Here is a 19,214-nt window from a genome sequence, read left to right as displayed (position 1 = left end):
AAAACTCATACACATAACTGTCAGATGCTGAGTTTAAACTTAAAATAAGACATCAAACATAATAATATTTAATATTTATCAGTTCACTCGAGTTATACGAATAATTCACCTTTAATTAATTAACCATTTTATTATTTCGAACTCGTTGAATGTCATTAAAATTTGTTATCTTGAGTTAAATAAAGAGAGTATTGTATATAATAGTATTGAAGCATGACAAGATAGTATAGATCGAAATTAATTGATTAATCTAATCATATGAGAGTAAAAATCTCGTGAGTACGTGAAGGGTGTTGTCTGCCAAAGGCATGATCACGAATATTTTTCCTAACTTTAACTTTATTAATGGCACCAATACCACTTAATCCATGATGACCTTGACCAGCTGGATTAGTAGCATCCATAGGCCCAAGAGAATAAGGTATTCCAGAATCAACAATCCAAGAATCACGTTGAGTTGAATTAACAATTTCAAAGAATCTACCAGGGTAATAATCAACAGCTTCATCAGAAGATATGGTTTTAACACCAACCCATTTAACTCTTGATGATGTATCTGCACCTGGTCCTTTGTTATTGTATTCATAATAAATACATGTTTCTTCAAATGCACTTCCAGCCCATGGCATGTAACCTTCTGGTACAAATATGTCATCAATTTGAGAATCCATAATTACAACTTTTGAATATGGCTTCCATGGTCTTCCTAGGTAAGATATTTTTGGTCTCATGACTGCTAATTCTGCTTCACCTGTGAAGTGACAGTTTTGGAAAATAAGACCACTTGCACTGTCAGCTTTTATTCTTCCTCCAGCTGTTACTAAACATTGTTGGTCTTCTGATGGTTTTCTAACAATTAGTTTACAGTTTTGGAATACTCCGAATGCGTCTCCAAAGATGAAATCGATCGTTCCTGAGACGCTGCAATCACGGTAGAATTGACGTTGTGATTGTGTGTAGAGAGTGTCTTGGAAACCATCCATTTGACAGTTGTAAAATACTGCTTGATCTGCTGTTACTCGTAGTGCTACTGCTTGATGTTTCTCTGCTCCTGCTGTGTTCTCAAATCCAACATCCTTTGCCATGAAGTTTGCACCATTTACACCTGCAACCATTGCATTGCATTGCATATATTCAATAAGAAACAGGACAAAAAAATATATGCATTAATTCAATAGTACTTAATTACCAAAAGTTGCAGTGTTGTAAGTTTGGACACCATCAACATAGTTAAGGCTAGCAGTGAATCTAGTCTTTGTAGGACCATCACCAATGATAGTAACATGAGTCATTTCCTTAAGCACATTAACATTCTCATTATAAATACCAGCCTTAACATAAATCACAAAAGGTTCTGCATTATAAGAAGGAACTGTCAAAAGAGCTTCACTTAATGTCTTAAATTGTCCACTACCATCTTGAGCCACAACAGCATTTGGCTTAAAATTTCCTTCCATCAAAATATGTCTTTGTCCTTCACTGACCCAAGAAGGAAAACCATCGTTAGACAAAAGCTTCCTATTAAGATTTACATTAACATTATTCTCACCAGCATCCTTAAGTAAGCTAGAAACAGCATTTATAATGTCCAAAGAATTACTACTTAATTCCAAAGAAGTGTTCAAAGCCTTAGCCATAATTTCACCAGCTTTAGTTGTTGTATTCTCAAAACCATCCAAACATGTTTGTTGATGAGAAAGTGTACCAGTTAACCAAACCTTAAGATCATAAGCATATTCACTCAACTTATTGAAATCATATTTATCCATTGTGTCAATAGATCTATGAATACCATCAACAGCATAATCCAAAACCTCATTACAAATATTCATTGCTTGTTTTGTCATGTTGTCTTTTGCAAGTTCATCATAAAGTGTTGTGTTATGTATTTGTTTTATTAACTCCTCTGCTGTTGCATTAAAAGCAGCTTTTATAAGCTCTTTCATATCAGATGTTTCATTTGATGCTTTATCAAGACTTTTGTGACATGTTTCTTGGTACTGTGTTGATTCACAAATTATTTCAACATTTCTTTGTGTGCTGGAAATTTGACCATTTTGTCCTTGTTCTGAATTTGTGTCACCTTTACTTGTTAAACCAACAGCAACAGCACCAACCATTGCTACAAGAAGGACTGAAGAGACACCAAGAAGTGTAAATCTTTTCCTTTGGTCACCACCACCATTAACATCATTATCACGAGGTCGTCCCATATTAATAACAATTAATTTTTCTATAAAACTATATAATTATTTTATTCAGCCCTTTTTCTGGGCTGTGATTTTTAATGGCCCTACAGGGCAGCTTCAAAATTTTCTTAGGAACTTGTGACATTGATTTCAATATATACACATGCATTGAATTAATTTTAACAGAAAAATTGTGTTCACTTGTTAAACGGAAAAAAAGGTATGAAAACAGAATGTAATTATAATATCCACCCCCAATATAGTTTTGAAATTTAGTAATTGACTAATTTTGGTATTTAATTGCTAAGTTAGTGAAAATTGTAATGGGATAAGATTAGAGGATGTCCTTGAATAGTGGAGTTTAGTACCTTTTTTGAATACATAGCTTTTGCAGTTTGTTGTTACATAGATATAGTTTTAATTAACTTAAGTAATTGAAATGCTATTTGTTACTTGGAAAATGATCAATGTGTATATCATATATCATTCTACCACAAAATAGCACCTGCCAATGCCATAATCTTGGTTATATACTTTCATACATGAAGGGACAAGATTACTAGTTTTTAATGGCATTAGTATATTATGGTTTTATATACTAACACGTTAAATAAAAGTTTATAAGATGTTAATTTTAAAATATATTTATGATATATTAAATAATTATTAATAATAAATTTTATAAGCGTAATTTATGTGATAATAATTTTTAATACAACAATATATTTTTTTCGCATACATGTAATACTAATTCAGTCAACTCGCTTGTATTTCTACGTGTCATCTCTTAAAATTGTCTTTCTATTTCTTCTAAAAACTTTTGTGCATAATACACATTACATGTAATGTTTTGTCGGTTACACAAAACAATAAAATTATGTAATAATTTCTCTTTAAATTATACATTTGTTATTAACTCATAATTCACCCGCATAAAGTTATCATGGTCTCATAGTTTTCACTCCAAATTTTTCTCTATTTTATTTTTTCTTTCTTCTATCTTTCCACTTTTTTTATTTCTCTCTTCGAGTTCTATTCTAATATGAACTCAAATTTTTTTTTCTTTCTGATATAAGTAATTTCTTACTAATATTTGTCTCTTATATTTTACTTTATTTTCAATGTTTAATCTTAATTTTTTTTAAATCTTTTGCATACAAATTCTGTTATTACAATTAAGTTGTGGATACAAACTCACCTATATACCCTTAACACAATGCGGTGTTAAATCTTTCAATCTCAACTAAAATTCCATCGATCGTTATTCCACTATTATTCTATAATATATTTCATTAAATTATGCTATTTATTTATGAAACATTGCACGGATTCTTAGCATTTTATCTATTCACACAATAAAAGTTCAAAAAAAAGTAAAAAAATGGCTAAATGTTTTAACATATAATCGGATGATTTTCTTTATAAGAGACAATCTATTTTTTTATATAAAATTATTAATTCAATTATTTTAATAATAATAATAATAATAATAATAATAATAATAATAATAATAATAATAATAATAATAATATTCATTTAGTTTATCATTGCGATTCTTTTCGTTTTACTTAGATTTATGTGATATAAAAAAGTTGAATTGTGTGTTCAAATCTCTTGAGCTTATTATTTTGATCCATCAAAAATCATTATAATTTACAATAGTAGCAATTTTTACTATTATAAATTACCATGAAAAATACATAAATTTTTAATATTAATTATTTTGTTTTAATTTTATTTTGTTACTGAATATATATATTTATATATTGTTCTGATAATCTTAGTTTTAAATTATCCTATCAAATTTTTGATAAATTTTTTCTTATTCATTTGTTTAAATTTATTTATTTATTTATTTTGTTTGTCCTTTTTAAATTTGATTATTGATTTCATATTAAAATAAATATTTGTATTTTCATATTAACACCACTAAAATTTATTCTAATAAAATAAACAAAATATCACTTCCAAGTTGTGCAGATCTAAATCTAATTTAAAACAAAAACATTTTTTTATTAGAATGATAAAAACACATTTTATGTCATTATCAGTTTAGGGCACTACTTCAAATGGACCTTTTGAAAAGGGGTGAAAATAACATTGAAACATCAGAATTGACATAAATGAAGTTTTAATCTCTCTATTTTCATCAATTCATAGAATTGGTTCTCCTATTTTAGAATCCGATAATTTTAGTCATCTAACATATTTTTGAATTAAAAAACGGGCTTAATTGCAGTTTTGGTCTTCCGATTTTATTTATCTCTAGTTTTGATCCTCAAAACAGAATTTTGATCTAAAACTTGATGAAGTTTCATTTTTTCAAGTCATACCACACCATTTATAATCATAGATTTTATGTATAATTGTTGCACCACGAGATCTTGAAGCATAGTGTGACTTTAATAAACACAAAAAAATGAAATTTCATCAAGTTTTGGACCAAAATTCTGTTTGGGGGACCAAAACTGAAGAAAAATAACATATGCAGACTACTTTTGCGATTCAGCTAAAATAGGTAGACCAAAACTGCAATTAAGCCTAAAAAATAATGATGTTGCATATTATAAATGACGTGACACATAATCTCATGTATAGAACAATCTAGATTCAACAATTATTCATTTGTAAATAATTAAATTACAAAAATATATAATTTTTGAAGTTGAAACTGAAGTTTTTAGAGTTTTATTGCAATTTCATGTGTATTAATTATTCAACATCATCATAGCATATCACATGTCATGTCACTAAAAACATGTCATATAAGCATTTATTAGTGAGATTAGCATTATTAGTGAGATTGTGAATTCTCCTTTCCTGTGAGTTTTTATTTGGTGTCTTGCTTTTAATTCTCAAAGCTTGGCTCTCTGTAATTCTAACTTGCCTATGGTAACTAGATGGACTTCATCCGGACCATCTGCGATTCTCAACGTCCTCGCAGTTGCCCACAGATGTGCAAGGACTGTGTCAGATGATAAACCGGCTGCTCCATGCACTTGCATCGCCATGTCAAGTACCTTTAATGCCATGTTTGGTGCAGCTACCTATTCCAAGACCAAACATAGTGTTCAAACAAAATCATTATCATGAGTGAAATGATACGAGCGCTATTACAACCGATATGAAAAATCAACTTATCACACCGGTTATGTAACATAACTGTGGGAAAAATGTCTTTTGCGAGACTTGTTACATCGTTTTGTTTTTCAATCCATGTGAAAACTGTTTTTCACATTGATTGTTTAACTAATGTGAAAAATGGCCACATACAACATCGGCAGATGTGGGGTATCCACATCGTCTAAGCAACCAATGTGAAAAGTCTTTTCTGCAGTAGTGAACGGAAGATAAGGACAGTATACCTTAGCCATTGAAATTATCCCTCGAGCTTTTTTGTTCCCATAACGATCAAGCTGGTCCGCAGCTTCTAACACCAACAATCTAGTCTGCTCTAGCTCTATTCGGCACTGAACAACAGATCAGATCTAAGTAAGCAAATATCAAGTAAAAAGTAGTAAAATTGAAAGTTTTTTTTCTTCTGTTTTGACACTTCCATATAGTTTTTGTAACCAAATTTGGACTTGCTCAGCTCTAGTAATACCTTAGCTATATCTGAAACAAATGAGCCATGTTGAGCAATAAATTTCCCAAATGCTTTTCTACTAAGAGCTCTTTGAACCATCAATTGCATGCCTCGCTCGGCAGCGCCTATTAGTCTCATACAATGGTGCATCCTTCCAGGACCTAGCCTAGCCTGCAAAATGAAAGTCAGCAGCATATGTAAAATATGCTTTTTGGCACTTCAGCATGTATCTCAAATAATATAAGGAGAATAGAAAGCCCAAATAAGTCGTTTGTACAAACATGTAATTAATTCCTTCTAGTAGAAAATGTAAAAACTATCATAGACAAGTCCACTTTTAAATGGTAATTTATACTCCCTTTTGTCATTGTTATAAGCAAAAATAACTACTTTCACGGTTATCAAAAAAAATTAATCAGGTGCACTTAATTTCCTAGATTTCATGTAAAACATATTCCAAATTTACTAAATTGTCCCTTTACATGTCAAACACCCAAATATCGACATTAAATGTTTTTTATTAAAGTACATGTATATTAGGAATAGTAGTCTTAAATGATTCAAAAGTAGTTAACCTTTGTTTATAATAGTAACCAATATTTTAGGCCATTTTTTTGCTTATAATAGTGACTTGCGGGGGTAGTTAATAAGAAACTCTCATTTCTAAATTTTTTGAACTGCTAGTCAGATGTTTGCCGCCTATGAAGTGTGACAAAGGACACGATACAAACACGTCTGACACAAGTAATAGTTTGAAAAAATAGAAGTAATTGAATTTAAGTCAGACACCAACACGCGCTCAATTGGATGTGTTGATGCTACATAGTTTGCTGCATAAAGCGTTAAAGTTGATATTAAATTTTATGATTTATCTATGATTATGGGTACACATGAGGTATCAACTTTGGTGTGTAGGTGCCTCAAGGTGAGATTAGAACACCTCTCAGGTCTCCATTTATCATATTATTCATATAAGATCTCGATTGTATCTTAGATTGGTTTGCATATTTGATATTGCCTCATATGCCATGATTAGTACTGTCTTTTGTAATAACATCCGAACATATCATTCATATCAGTATGAATATAGTTTTGTTATTTTGAGTATTTCTTTTCCTTTCTCCACCCCTAAAATACTAATCTTATAACTTCAACAATTGGAATTTAATCGTACAAAAGTTGCTCTACGGGATAAGGATGTTCAAGTCAACATCATGTACTAGTATTTAACGTAAAAGAAATGTTTCTCGACTTACTTGAGCGATCTCAAACCCACGTCCTTCACCCATTAAGATATTTGTGGCAGGCACACGAACATTATCGAATATTACTTCTGCGTGTCCATGAGGTGCATCATCAAAGCCAAACACCATCAAAGGTCTCTTTACGTGAACACCAGGAGTCTGAGTATCCACTAAGATCATCGATTGTTGTTTATGCCTCGGCGCGTTGAAGTCAGTTTTCCCCTGTGCCCATTTTTTTTTATCACACTTTGATCTCTATAGAAATGAATAGCATATTGACTCTTAATGCAATTTTAACTTTCAATCAAATACTCACCATGACTATGAGAACTCTGCATCTTGGGTCCATAGCACCACTTGTCCACCATTTTCTCCCATTTATAATATATGAATCTCCTTGCCTATGAAAAGAGAAAAAGAAATTAAGAAAATAGGTAGTTCATAGCCACATGTCTATTTGTCTTCTATCAAGAAGCTAAATTCAAATCCATGCTTTTAACGAATTTCCAAATGCATTAAATCAGCTGATTGGAAACCCAAATTCGAATGCCGGCTGAAACAATCATTGGTCAGACTTTGCTTACCTCCCCAACCTAACTCCAGATTACCATGGCCCCTTTCTCTTGGGGACAGAAGGCTAAGCCCAGAAGAAAAGATTCAGCTGAATGGAAAGAATGAGCACATGTATTGCTTCAAGACTACAGATAATCTCACCTTTTGATGGAACACTCGATATTGGTTGCATCAGAAGATGCAACTTGTGGTTCTGTCATTGCAAATCCAGACCTAATTGTCCCCTCAAGCAAAGGAATAAGCCATTGTTGCATTTGTTCTTTATTTCCATTGCGCAATAAAACCTAATAATAAGCAAGAGTAATATTACACCCTGAATGATCGAACAAAAATTCAACGATGACCGAGAAAGTGTTAAATCTGATCAACCAAGGAGACAATCAATTAAATTAAATTCACCCATCTATTGATTAACCTTGCAAATCTACGAAGTTCATCTTACCTCCATATTACCAGTGTCAGGCGCACCACAGTTAAATATTTGTGGAGCCCAAACAGAACGACCCAACGTCTCACAAAGGTATCCATATTCGAGATTTGTTAGACCAGCACCCAATAACAAGTTATTTGCATCAGCAGAGAGATCATTATTGCTCCCATCATAAAGAATTTTCTTTGCCCTCGCAGCACTATCAACCTGCATAAAAGCAAAAACATTCACAAGATTTTACTCTAAAAACATTGTACCAAACAAATACCATTAAGTTAGTATTTTGTATTACATTATTATAAGTGGTATCATAATATTCTCCTTATATAGATTATCATGTTGTCTCTACCTATCTTTTTCTTCTAAATAAGCCCTACCGTTTCAACCTATAAACCCCATTTGGATTGGCTTCTAGCATATAGGAACATCTTACTTAGCTTATGTTTATGGTTCTTCAGTTATGGAAAAGTCCTTACAAACTTATTGATGTTCATAGAGACGTTAAACGAAAGAGGTTTTGAAAATATATAGGAATTAAGATGCATCATAATTATGATAAAATATATTGCAGACGAGCAGAATTAAGATGCATACAGGAATCCATAAGTTCCACAAGCCTTCTTTCTTTGCTAACTCCTTCAATTTTTCCTCTGCTGGGTGAACAGTCCAACGTGCATCTGACTGGGCAAGTTTATAAAATTCCTCTTCCATGGGGTATATGTGTTCCTCCATGAACTTAGTTATTTTATTCCTCAGCACTAAAACCTTTTCACTAGGAACAAACCTCCCCTCATTTTGGATTCCCTGCATTTCATTCCCCTTCACTAACTCTTTTGAAAATTCTTTTGCATTTACACCTGAATATTTAAAAGTGAAAATGCCTCAGATATTAGTGTAGTGCTAATGATCTAATAACATGATTAGCTTCTAGTAAAGCATCAAAATATATGTGAGGTGATGTGAGATCCCATAATATACTCAAATGCATAGTTATCAAGTCGAGAATAAAATTGTGAATCAGAAGGTCTATTTACCATATTGTGAATTGAATCTTATTATGAATTGTGAGATACATTACCAATACAAATTAGACATTTTTTAACTAAAAATAAATGTCAGAGCAAATATAAGTTGATATATCATAGATTCATATATGAACCTCAAAATAATTAAAGATTCAAGTCATAAATCAAATGATATAAGAAAATTGGCTAGCTATATGAAGTTGACAACAAAAAGTGGTTGACTACACAAGTTTCGGTAGTGATTCATCATAGTGAATCAGGATTAATGAATCCGGATTCAAAATGAGATTCATGTCCAAAATAGACACACACTTGAGATTTGTATCGATTGAGTTCAGTTTTGTATTGAATTGAGATATGACTCATATGTATCGTAAGATATTGATAAGCATGTTCAAATAGTATAGCTACCTGGAGGAGGTTGCTGAGGAAGCACAAATTTGCGTTCAACAAATTCCCAAGCAGCATCAATAAGACCATTAGCAAGTACTTCTGTGTTACGAGCACGCTCACCACCAGATGCATTACCCTATATTGAACACAAAGAAGTCATATATATTTAAAATCCTAAACTCAATGACAACAGCATCTCTAACAAGTTTAGATACCTTAACCCATCTACTATACACTCCTGCATAAATTGAAGCCCCACGGAACAAAGAAAAGGCAATGTAGAACTTCCATTCAGCAACAGGCCATTTTCTTCCCTGGCATCAAAAGCTCGTTCGTAAGAATTTTTAGTAAATGAACTTTCTACCAAATTGGCAATATATAGTAACAGCACTTACCATTAGAGAGCAATATTCAGCCAAATATTCTGGTAGTGGAGGAATTCCCTCTGGCAATCCTGAACGTTCCATACCTTCCCGAATTTTATCATTCCCAATATCTTTAATATAAGACTGTCAAAGAAAAAAAAAAGCATGAATTAGACTGGTAATTCAATTAATCGACATCTTAGGTATCTATGATTCTGTTTTAGGATCACTTTAACAAGCTGACAAAATATACAGAAATAATATCTATTAAGATATAGACTAAAAGACAGGTGAAAACCATGCAGTGCAATCCATCTTTATGCACCAAAATGTTGATTCAGAAAAAGTAACTATATAATCCATACCATACAGATATATGCAACATCACACATTTGGTTACCAAGGGTAGACAGTTCCCAGTCAAGTACGCCAATTACTCGATCCTGCAGCAGAAAGGAAACTTATCAGGCATAAGACCTAGGTTCTAACATTGTCAAGACTCTAGAGTATTATACACACGAGTCATGACAACATAAATTTCAGTTTCTTTTAGCATGATAGTTATGATACTCTAATTTTGACCATGACCAGTTAGAAAAATATGTGCATTAAGATCAGAACAAAGAAAAAGGACAGTTTTTTCAGCCAACGGAACTTCAGTAAAGTGTATAGTTTTACCGAGTGCATCTTACCTCTGTGGGGTGGAACACAAGATTGTCGATGCGAAAATCACCATGAACCAAACCTGCTGTTGCTCCTGAAGAATCTTCAGAAGGGATATGATGCCGTAGCCAATCAATCAAGGCAAACATTTTTGGATTGCTTGCAGGTTTACCCTCACTGGTTGAGGCGACATATTGCTTAGCCCACCTCTCAATCTAAAAATAAACGAACTAGCCATTAGTGCTATCAAGTTGGTATCTACTAACATAAAGCTGAGTTTATCCTAGTCCTTCTTTTGTCGTGATATATAAGTACAAATACAATAGTATGAGTGGGGACAGGAAGCAAAGTTGATAAAACTGCGCATTAACACGTAGAATCGGATGACATGATGGAGGAGGGCTCAACCTTTTCAAGGTCTTCACAAAACTGGCTTTTGTAATTTTTATTAAACACTAATGATCGTTCAATGCATCCAAGTTCAGCTTTTCTCAGTTTTTCTATAAATCCATATAGTAATACAAGGTTCATCAAGCAGTCAAATGGCACTCCTCCCAATCCTCATAAACATATCTATTTGATAAAAAATCTTCTTCAAGGCATGACCTATACCATAGTGCAGCTATAGCTGTTATTTAACAACACTTTGTACTAAATTGTGTATCACAGAACAATAACAATTTGTTAAAATTCTGCTACACTATAATGCTATAGCGCCACTATCATCTCTATTTGACAACACTGACACAAACAAGCAGGCATATATGAAAGAACTGACCTGTCTTTTGCAATAATCATTATGTCGTCCGTAATTTCCCAGACCAATGGAATCCACGTTAGCAGAATGTAATGCAGCTAAGGTTTTAGCAGTTTCACGGTAAATTGCCCTCCTACTCTCTGGTGATATACCCTGACACATGCATTTAACAAAATTCAGCAACAAAACCAATGATCATCCAATCCATGAATCACTAAATTTAGTTTAGAAAATCAAAGATAACCGATAAACAAACCATACAGGTAATTTGGGATCAATGAATATCCTTCCTTCCAAATACTCCATAATATAAAATGGTGTCCCAATAACAGTTGCATCATTGCATAAACAGAAAACTTTAGGAACTGGAACTTTGGTTTGGTTGCCTAGAGCCTGGAGAACCTGCAAGTTGAAAGACAAATAAAAAAAGAATCAACTTTGTTTCTCACTAACACTGTTTCATAGCCCTATCATTTTGGTTCATTCTACACAAACAACCTTTTCAAATCCAAAACAAGTAGTGCTCAGGAATCAGAATATTCTTCTATGATGAGTGTCACTCTTTATAAACGCATTTCAGGTCTTATGAGGCATGAGCTTTTTCCAATACACACTCCCTTACGCCAAACATTATTAGGCTCGATGCGTGAAAATATAAACGGAGGGTAGTCCAATAAATAGGCTCCCATACCATATTATGTTTTTGAGCAGTGTTAGCAACACTTTCTTTCCAACACTCATTTTCTTATTGGTTGAAGTTCACGTGAGTCCTACAACTTTAAAAATAGATCCCACATAAAGTAGTGGGACCCACGTGAATGTATGAAAGAGAGTGTTATTAGGAGGTCTCTATGTTTTTAAATCATTAGTTATATTGGACTTAACTCGTCCTTATAAAATCAAATCGAATTGTAAGGCGGCTTAGCAGTGTGAGCTCTTTATAAACCGATTTCGTAAGATGAGTTAGACAAATATAATATAATGAAGATCCAATGAAAGATTAGAAATATACAAACCAGAAACTCTCTTTCAACAGCATGAGCTGAAGCCAATAATTCACCAGGAGGCTTCTTCCTAAGAACATAGCGCTTCACAGCCGATCCATTTGAACCAACTTCCATCAAGTAAGTGGGATTGGACTGTCCATGTCCAAACTATAATAACAATTCACAACACAATAAAAAAAGTATTTTTGATGCAAATTCAGATGACCTAAAATGCAACAAAAAAAAAAGAATAAAAAAAGATGGAACCTGAGAGAGATTGAAATGAGTTGGGGAAAGAGGGAAGCCAGAAACGTTGGAAGAGCAATAGCGGAGGAGAGAAGATTGGTTAATGTCTGTAGTGTTTCTCGCCATATCAAAAATGGATCGTTAAGAGAGAGAGAGATTAATGGAGATGAAGAAGATGATGATTGAAGTGTGTGATTTTATTATGGGGCGTGTCAGTAGTGATGTGGAAAAGACAAACAATTCAACTGATGATAACCACGTTGGTTGAATCGATTTTTCAAACGTGACGTCTCTGTGTAAACTTACTGCTAATCATTTTATTAAATACAAATTATACTATCTATTACATAATTGACTCATTTAAAAAAAATAACTTTTTCAACTATAATACCCTTATTTTTTAACTAATATTACCTTATCATTTATAATATTAATAATATATTGATATATAACAAAAATAATTTAATAAAAATAGTATTGTATCTCTCTCATTTATTTAATTTTTTTAACATATAATAAATGACTCAATTATTTTGATACGAAAAAAATATATATTATTTTAGAGTTTCAATTAATTTTAAAAATTATTAAATGAGGAGATACTAGCGATAAGAATTTAATATTATAACTATCAAATTAAAATCCCTCAAAGTAAATTTTAGTACCACTTAAATTAATACAAATTTTTTCCTTTTTATTTTTTAAAAAAAAAACAAAAATTAAGAATTCCTATACTTTTTATTTTTTTTTTAAATTATGGCACACTTGACTTTTGAAACCTAAAAATGGAAATTAAAAGAATTTATTTTATATATACTTTTAGTATAAATAGTTTTTATATTGTTAATTAATTATAATTATTAGATCATTAATAATATTTAACTTTTATCATAATTATTTATAAAATCATCTATATAATTTATCAATGGTATAAAACTTTTTATACTAACAATACATATAAATTAAACTCAATTGAAAATTCACAAAATTGTAATGAATCCCCATTTAAAATGTTTTATACAAATAAGAAAATTATAATCATTTCTATTAATTAGCCATAATTATTGTACCACAATAAGGATAAACAAAATAGAGGTAAATAAACATGTTTTGAACGATTTTGAAGACAAATCCAAACATTGATTTGCTTGAATGATTTATGTTTATATCGCATCATATATTTACATATATTTAAGTATCCAACATAGATGGAATAATCAAATGTGCCTAGTTTAATTAACAATTTTGAGGAATAAATTTTCAACAGAGAAGTCACAAGAAATTAAGGAAATACAATGAGCTATGGAGAAAATGAATGGTAACCGCCGATAACCGCTAGGAATTTGAGAGCCTAATCTCTCCCAACCCACCATTAACCAAACAACCCATCTTCTCCATCCATGCCCCTCTTATTCTCTTATTCTCTTATTTATTTAGAAGTTACATGACAATTACAAAAGAACACAACAACACAACAGTTACATTAATGACAGTTACTAACATAAAGTTGACCTGAAAAGTGAAAGACATGATTACCATCGAAGTCAGAACATGTCAATCACAATCTAGAATACAGCATTTGTGAAGTTCAATAATCTTAACCATTCATTCACCCTTCTGCTGATTCATCCACCTCAAAAACCTTCCTCAGTTTCTCTTCATCTGCTTCAAAAAGTTTTCTTGCTTGTTTCAGCTCTTCATTCATAGACAACAGTTCTGTACAACGTTTAAGTTTTGGCATATCCTGCAGTACACAAGAAGTTTTAGTCAAACAATCAAGATTACCATGACTGGGGCAGACAATTATGATGGTAGTGAATGCCCTCTAAAAGTTGTGGAATAATCAGTTCTCTGTACAACCACTAAAGGAGTGGATAAGTTGTTTGTTCATTTTTTTAACAAAAGATTATATGAGCAAGCTTCAACATTTTTCTAATAATATCAAGGTGCATCTGCTCAACTCAACAAAAATAACCGTTGTTTTAGTATCTGTGAAGTTATATCTCAGAATTCCTAGCCAACTGTAGGAATAAGCCAAAGGGTGCTTGAGCCTTTGAGGAATCAGAAAACTACCCTCTGCAAGGAGTACTTGATAACCCTTAAGACAGTTCATTCAACCAAAAGTTTGATTAATGATAAGAGATCTAATGCTAATGATAAATTGCCTTAGAGCTAAAAAACCGATGGAAGAGGGGAGGAGGGAAGTCTTAACAAAAACGTGGCATAAGAACCAGGGTTATATGTACAGCATAATTGTTTATGCATTATGCATGAGTGATCCATAGGACAATACCATTGTCAATAAAGTTAAAGTTCAAGATATGGAAGTTGACAGTATATAGTCAACACCGAAATGTGTCCAGCTATTAGAGTGCTAACAGTGCCCATATTCATTGTTATCAATTTTATGTACCATACAATTACCTTGTTGATCCAAAGAGGGAAGTGATTTAAGGCAAGATTATATAGTTCCTAACCTCAGGTTTGACAGATACATTAGGTAACCAAATATTGAACCAATACAGGTTATTTAGGATTAGGAACAACCTTCTTATGTGTTTACTAGATTGAAGTTTAAGGACAACTAATACCGATTTTGGCTTACAGAAGTTTATGAAGATCATATTGAAAAAGAGTTCTCTGCAGAAGACCTTTAAAAGACTTGTACAAAAGTTGATTGATACTAGGAACAACTAACAACTTCCCAACTATTGACTTCAAAGTTCCCTTGAGAACAATGAGAAGCTGACAACAGAATGTAGTATTCCATTGTCTGTAGCATTAGAAGAGAATTATAGAAAATTGTTTCCCAAGATCATTATTCTCATTTTTTATTAACAAAATAGTACCTTGCGAATCAAATAGAGGAAATCCTCAACTGATAGCTTCCCTCTCTGCGATCCAATATCTTGTGCTTTATGAACCTTGACAGAAATTTTTTGGATAAGAACAAAATCCAACCACTCCATGGTACTCAGACTGAATTGAACAATTAAATACCTTAGGAAGATTCTTACCAGTTCTGTAACATATTCCACAACGATATCATCCATAAGTGCCACACTCTCAGGAAGTGGCTAATTGCAGTGGCAAAAAAGAATAAAAGTTCAAATTAATAGTTACAATTCACATTAAAAGAATTTGATTTGTAGCTAAATAATTTCATAACCTAGAGAATATAAATTATGCATACATATTAGGAAAAATTAAAAGGATAGAATGACAATTACATTAGGATCATCTCCGAAACCATACATCATGTGCTGCACTATATCAACCAAGGAAGAAGATTAGGAAGACAGGTAGAAATAACTAAACTAAAATTTAAAAATTAGGAACAAACAATTCTTACATTCTTTTTGGAAAACTCCTCTTTTGCGCTTGGATGAAGTTTCTGATGGTTGTGAGGAAGCTGCTTTTGGTTTTGATGAGGTTCCGGCAGAGGAATTGCTCATTGTTGTTGGTTAATGCTCCCACTATCATTTCAGTGAGTAATTAGAGTTAGAAGAAAGGGGAAATTGAAAACATATAAAACTTGGATCTTTCAATATAGAATGTGCAGATTCTGCTCTGCTTCCTCTGCATACATAATGCCATAGAATGAAAACTGGAATGATGGCTTGCTTCAACAGTAGCATGAAGCATAAGCTGCAGCTGTAATTGTTAAGGCATACCAAAAATAGAGTTATACTATTAGACAATTGCTTATTTGCAAATGTACATTGTCTAACATAATTTTTCCAACAACATTAGAAGCATTAATGGCAATTTACATAAAGAGAGTGATAAATTCATTTCATAATAGTGTTAAAGGGATATCTGGATTGGTACTTATGTAAGCAAAAAACAATCCTTTAGTAATGTGCATAAATAATGCTCCTCAATAGCAATAATCTCTTCAAAATCACAGCACTCGAGACTGTCTATACATTTTTTACAACAAATAAGTAACAATTCTAGTTAGGTTACTAACTAACTGCAATCTGCTCCATAAAGTTCTGAGTTTGTAGCAAAGAAATTACATTCAAGTAGATAGATCTTCATTCCTATCAAACGGTATTGAAAACCACAACGAACATATTTTCAACTACAACATTCCAATGAACTGAGGTAGTACTGTCTAATCAAAGAGAAAACAAATTATAAACAAGACAGTTTCCTTTCTGAAATATAGTCAGCAGTTGATAGTATGTTGAAGGAATTTCTACTGACAAAATCCCAATCAGTAAATTTGATGAGTAACCACCAAAAATCCGGCTCCATGGCATAACTTGATGTGACATAGGTGGAGCTGAATATGGGCCAGCGCACCCTAGATCACATTGGCAATATGAAATCTTCCTTGAGTGAGAATGAGAATACACAATAGAGAGCCAAAGGCAAAGCAATTTGTTGAGTTTGTAGGCCCGGTTTACTTTGAGAAAACATTTTTTATTTTCACTTTTTCAAAATTTGTGTTAGTTTTACTTGTTAACAAGGAGGTAAAACCGTTAGTGACTCTTGAAGTGAACAATTGCCAACATTTTTAGAAACGATGATAACATCCAAAGATTGTTTTCATTATTTCTGGAAACGCATATTCATTAAATAATGGTATTTGTGAATTGTGATCCGCCCTAACCCTAAGCCAAGCAATATTAATTTTCGACCAAGTAGCTCATCAACAAAAGTTCTATCATTCTAACTCTAATACTTTTCGTAATCAAGCAAAAATTTAAGTGAAAATTTCCATTCCATGTGTTGACTTTGCCGACACATTTTTACAAACACCTTGTGAGTGAGCCTGTTAAACAAGAACACAAACAAAAGTGGCTGTCTTCCTGCACCCCGTTAGCTTCTCCAAATTAATGAAATCAAAGGATCACAGTAAAATTAACACATATTTACTAAACCAATCCCCTATTTTTACTTATTCACCCTTTTTATTGTTCAATTCTTACGGGTCATCATGATTTCACTTCAACAATTAACAAAACAGTGAGTATAAATAGCCAAGCATTCACAGCAAAAAAAAAATTATGTTTCTAGTAGCTGGGTTAGGGAAACTGAAAAAAATTCAACCAAGGGATTTGTGGGTTGGATCCTCTTACCTCAAACGGTGACGTGTCCTGAAGCCCCTCCGTAATTTATGAGAGAGAAATCATTATGGATGACATATGCAGTTTCAGAAACTATATACTTTTTTTCACATGAAGAGTTTCACAAGATATCTAGAAAACTAACTACATCATCTTATAGGAATAAGAATAGGTTAGGCCGTCCGAAAGAGCCTATGGTCTGGCCTACTTATGGTATGGCCTGGTGTTTAATAGAAAGGTAAGTTCAGCTGTTTTTAAAGCTTATTTATGTAAGTAGGTCAGAGGCTCAAGCTTATAAAAAAATTATTATGCTTAACAGGCCGGCCTATATATATTTTATATGTATTTCATTCTCTATTTTTTCTTCTTCTAATTTCCATTGCACTCACTCCAACAAACATGTATGAAAACAACATATTTTTTATAAAAACCGATATTATTTATTTGTTACTTTTATATTTTATAAAAACAATACTATTTATTTGTTATCTTTATATATATTATTAGTATATAAATTTAGAAACCCTAATTGTTTATTATTATTGAATATGAGTTTGTTTGAGAGGTAATATTCTAAGTTGTTTGAGAGGATTTGTTTAGAGGTAATATTCTGAGTTGTTTGAGAGATAATAATAGGTGCGTTTGTTTCAATAAAAAATTTATTTTTTTAAACCAAAAACTATTTTTTAAGGGTTTAAAAGATATTTGTTTCATATTTTTAAAAAATTATTTTGTTAGAAAAATCATTTTTTTATTTAATATATATATATATACATATACACATTAGTATTGGTATATGGAAAATCATATAAATCGATATGTGTAGAGCATCATGTAGCTATAGATAATTGTTTATTTATTACCTTTATATATATATATATTATTACTAAATATGATGTTGCACGAGATGATTTGTTTGAGAGGTAATAATCTGAGTTTGTTTGAGAGATAATAATGGTTGCGTTTGTTTTAATAAAAAATTTATTCTTTTAAACCAAAAATCATTTTTTAGGGTTTAAAGGGTGTTTGTTTCATATTTTTTTTAAATTATTTTGTTAGAAACATTATTTTTAATGTGAATAAGGCTTTTAAATAGGCTTACAGGCCAGACCATGATAGGTCAGGCTCAGGCCGGAAAAAAAAGTCTATCATAGGTCGTAGGTCAAGCTTAGGCCTCAAAAATTCATCGTAGGTCAGGCTCAGGCCTTTCAAAGCCTGGCCTGGCCTATTCCCACCCCTACCCTCAAATTAAATTAATTTTCTATTCTTTTAGAAGTATAATTATTAAAAAATAATTGTTTGGTAATTATCTTTATTAATTATAGAGCATCATGAATATAAAGTGAAATTATTATTTAGATGTAGTGTTAAGGAATTAATATTAATATTTTAAAACAGATGAAGTATAAAATAACTATGAATGCAATAAATAAATTTGTTTAAAATTTAATACCAGCTATGTCCCTTAATATTGGATCTCATTAATCAAAATTCGAGAAATAATTAAGTTGAGAGTAGTAATATTAAATTTGTTAAATGTTAAAATTATTTTACAATTTTATATTTTAAAGAGATAAAATAGGTTAATATTTTTTTATATTATTTATTATTAATTTAAAAAAATATGTAAATTAATTAGAGGTATATTAATAAATAAATAATTAATGCAGTTGAAAATT

The 19,214-nt window shown here is 31.7% G+C and overlaps 3 protein-coding genes across 4 annotated transcripts; all 3 read right to left on the bottom strand.

The window, feature by feature from the left end:
* Window positions 1–227: 227 nt before the first annotated feature.
* On the bottom strand, window positions 228–2,325 carry LOC101507005 (pectinesterase/pectinesterase inhibitor). Its single transcript, XM_004487770.4, has 2 exons — window positions 1,190–2,325; window positions 228–1,105 (listed from the first exon to the last, which is right to left on the bottom strand). The coding sequence occupies exons 1-2, from the start codon at window positions 2,211–2,213 to the stop codon at window positions 255–257; spliced, it is 1,875 nt and encodes a 624-aa protein (XP_004487827.1). The 5' UTR covers window positions 2,214–2,325; the 3' UTR covers window positions 228–254.
* Window positions 2,326–4,765: 2,440 nt separating this feature from the next.
* LOC101506672 (probable acyl-CoA dehydrogenase IBR3) lies at window positions 4,766–12,688 on the bottom strand. Its single transcript, XM_004487769.4, has 17 exons — window positions 12,479–12,688; window positions 12,242–12,379; window positions 11,487–11,627; window positions 11,247–11,378; window positions 10,498–10,683; window positions 10,171–10,248; window positions 9,836–9,949; window positions 9,656–9,754; window positions 9,459–9,576; window positions 8,617–8,879; window positions 8,035–8,229; window positions 7,734–7,876; window positions 7,336–7,420; window positions 7,032–7,241; window positions 5,794–5,946; window positions 5,555–5,659; window positions 4,766–5,236 (listed from the first exon to the last, which is right to left on the bottom strand). Exons 1-17 carry the CDS (start codon window positions 12,581–12,583, stop codon window positions 5,045–5,047), a joined length of 2,457 nt encoding a protein of 818 aa, XP_004487826.1. The 5' UTR covers window positions 12,584–12,688; the 3' UTR covers window positions 4,766–5,044.
* A 978-nt stretch (window positions 12,689–13,666) lies between these two features.
* On the bottom strand, window positions 13,667–17,708 carry LOC101506132 (transcription initiation factor TFIID subunit 13). Of its 2 annotated transcripts, none has more exons than XM_004487767.4 (6): window positions 17,548–17,708; window positions 15,810–15,933; window positions 15,688–15,725; window positions 15,475–15,534; window positions 15,307–15,381; window positions 13,667–14,201 (listed from the first exon to the last, which is right to left on the bottom strand). In XM_004487767.4, exons 2-6 carry the CDS (start codon window positions 15,910–15,912, stop codon window positions 14,067–14,069), a joined length of 411 nt encoding a protein of 136 aa, XP_004487824.1. In that variant the 5' UTR covers window positions 15,913–15,933; window positions 17,548–17,708; the 3' UTR covers window positions 13,667–14,066. The 2 variants fall into 2 exon arrangements, with proteins under 2 accessions (XP_004487824.1, XP_073220646.1); XM_073364545.1 differs by lacking the exon at window positions 17,548–17,708 and adding an exon at window positions 16,045–16,111.
* Between the last annotated feature and the right edge of the window lie 1,506 nt (window positions 17,709–19,214).

Source organism: Cicer arietinum, chromosome 1 (assembly GCF_000331145.2).
Source record: "Cicer arietinum cultivar CDC Frontier isolate Library 1 chromosome 1, Cicar.CDCFrontier_v2.0, whole genome shotgun sequence".
In the NCBI taxonomy this organism is placed as follows: domain Eukaryota; kingdom Viridiplantae; phylum Streptophyta; class Magnoliopsida; order Fabales; family Fabaceae; genus Cicer; species Cicer arietinum.
Note: the sequence above shows the minus strand (reverse complement) of the source record. Positions and strands in the feature narration are given on the sequence as shown.

What these genes read in the sequence shown, in the direction of transcription:
- LOC101506672 (XM_004487769.4), bottom strand. Translation starts at nt 12,583, where the DNA reads ATGGCGAGAAACACTACAGACATTAACCAATCTTCTCTCCTCCGCTAT. An exon ending in CTGTTGAAAGAGAGTTTCTG is followed by an intron (nt 11,628 to 12,241) that starts GTTTGTATATTT and finishes TTCAACTTGCAG; the next exon opens with GTTCTCCAGGCTCTAGGCAA. An exon ending in TTGTTTCAGATATAGCTAAG is followed by an intron (nt 5,660 to 5,793) that starts GTATTACTAGAG and finishes TCTGTTGTTCAG; the next exon opens with TGCCGAATAGAGCTAGAGCA.
- LOC101507005 (XM_004487770.4), bottom strand. Translation starts at nt 2,213, where the DNA reads ATGGGACGACCTCGTGATAATGATGTTAATGGTGGTGGTGACCAAAGG. An exon ending in TTACAACACTGCAACTTTTG is followed by an intron (nt 1,106 to 1,189) that starts GTAATTAAGTAC and finishes CAATGGTTGCAG; the next exon opens with GTGTAAATGGTGCAAACTTC.
- LOC101506132 (XM_004487767.4), bottom strand. Translation starts at nt 15,912, where the DNA reads ATGAGCAATTCCTCTGCCGGAACCTCATCAAAACCAAAAGCAGCTTCC. An exon ending in TGGAATATGTTACAGAACTG is followed by an intron (nt 15,382 to 15,474) that starts GTAAGAATCTTC and finishes ATTTCTGTCAAG; the next exon opens with GTTCATAAAGCACAAGATAT. An exon ending in TCCTCTATTTGATTCGCAAG is followed by an intron (nt 14,202 to 15,306) that starts GTACTATTTTGT and finishes TGTGTACTGCAG; the next exon opens with GATATGCCAAAACTTAAACG.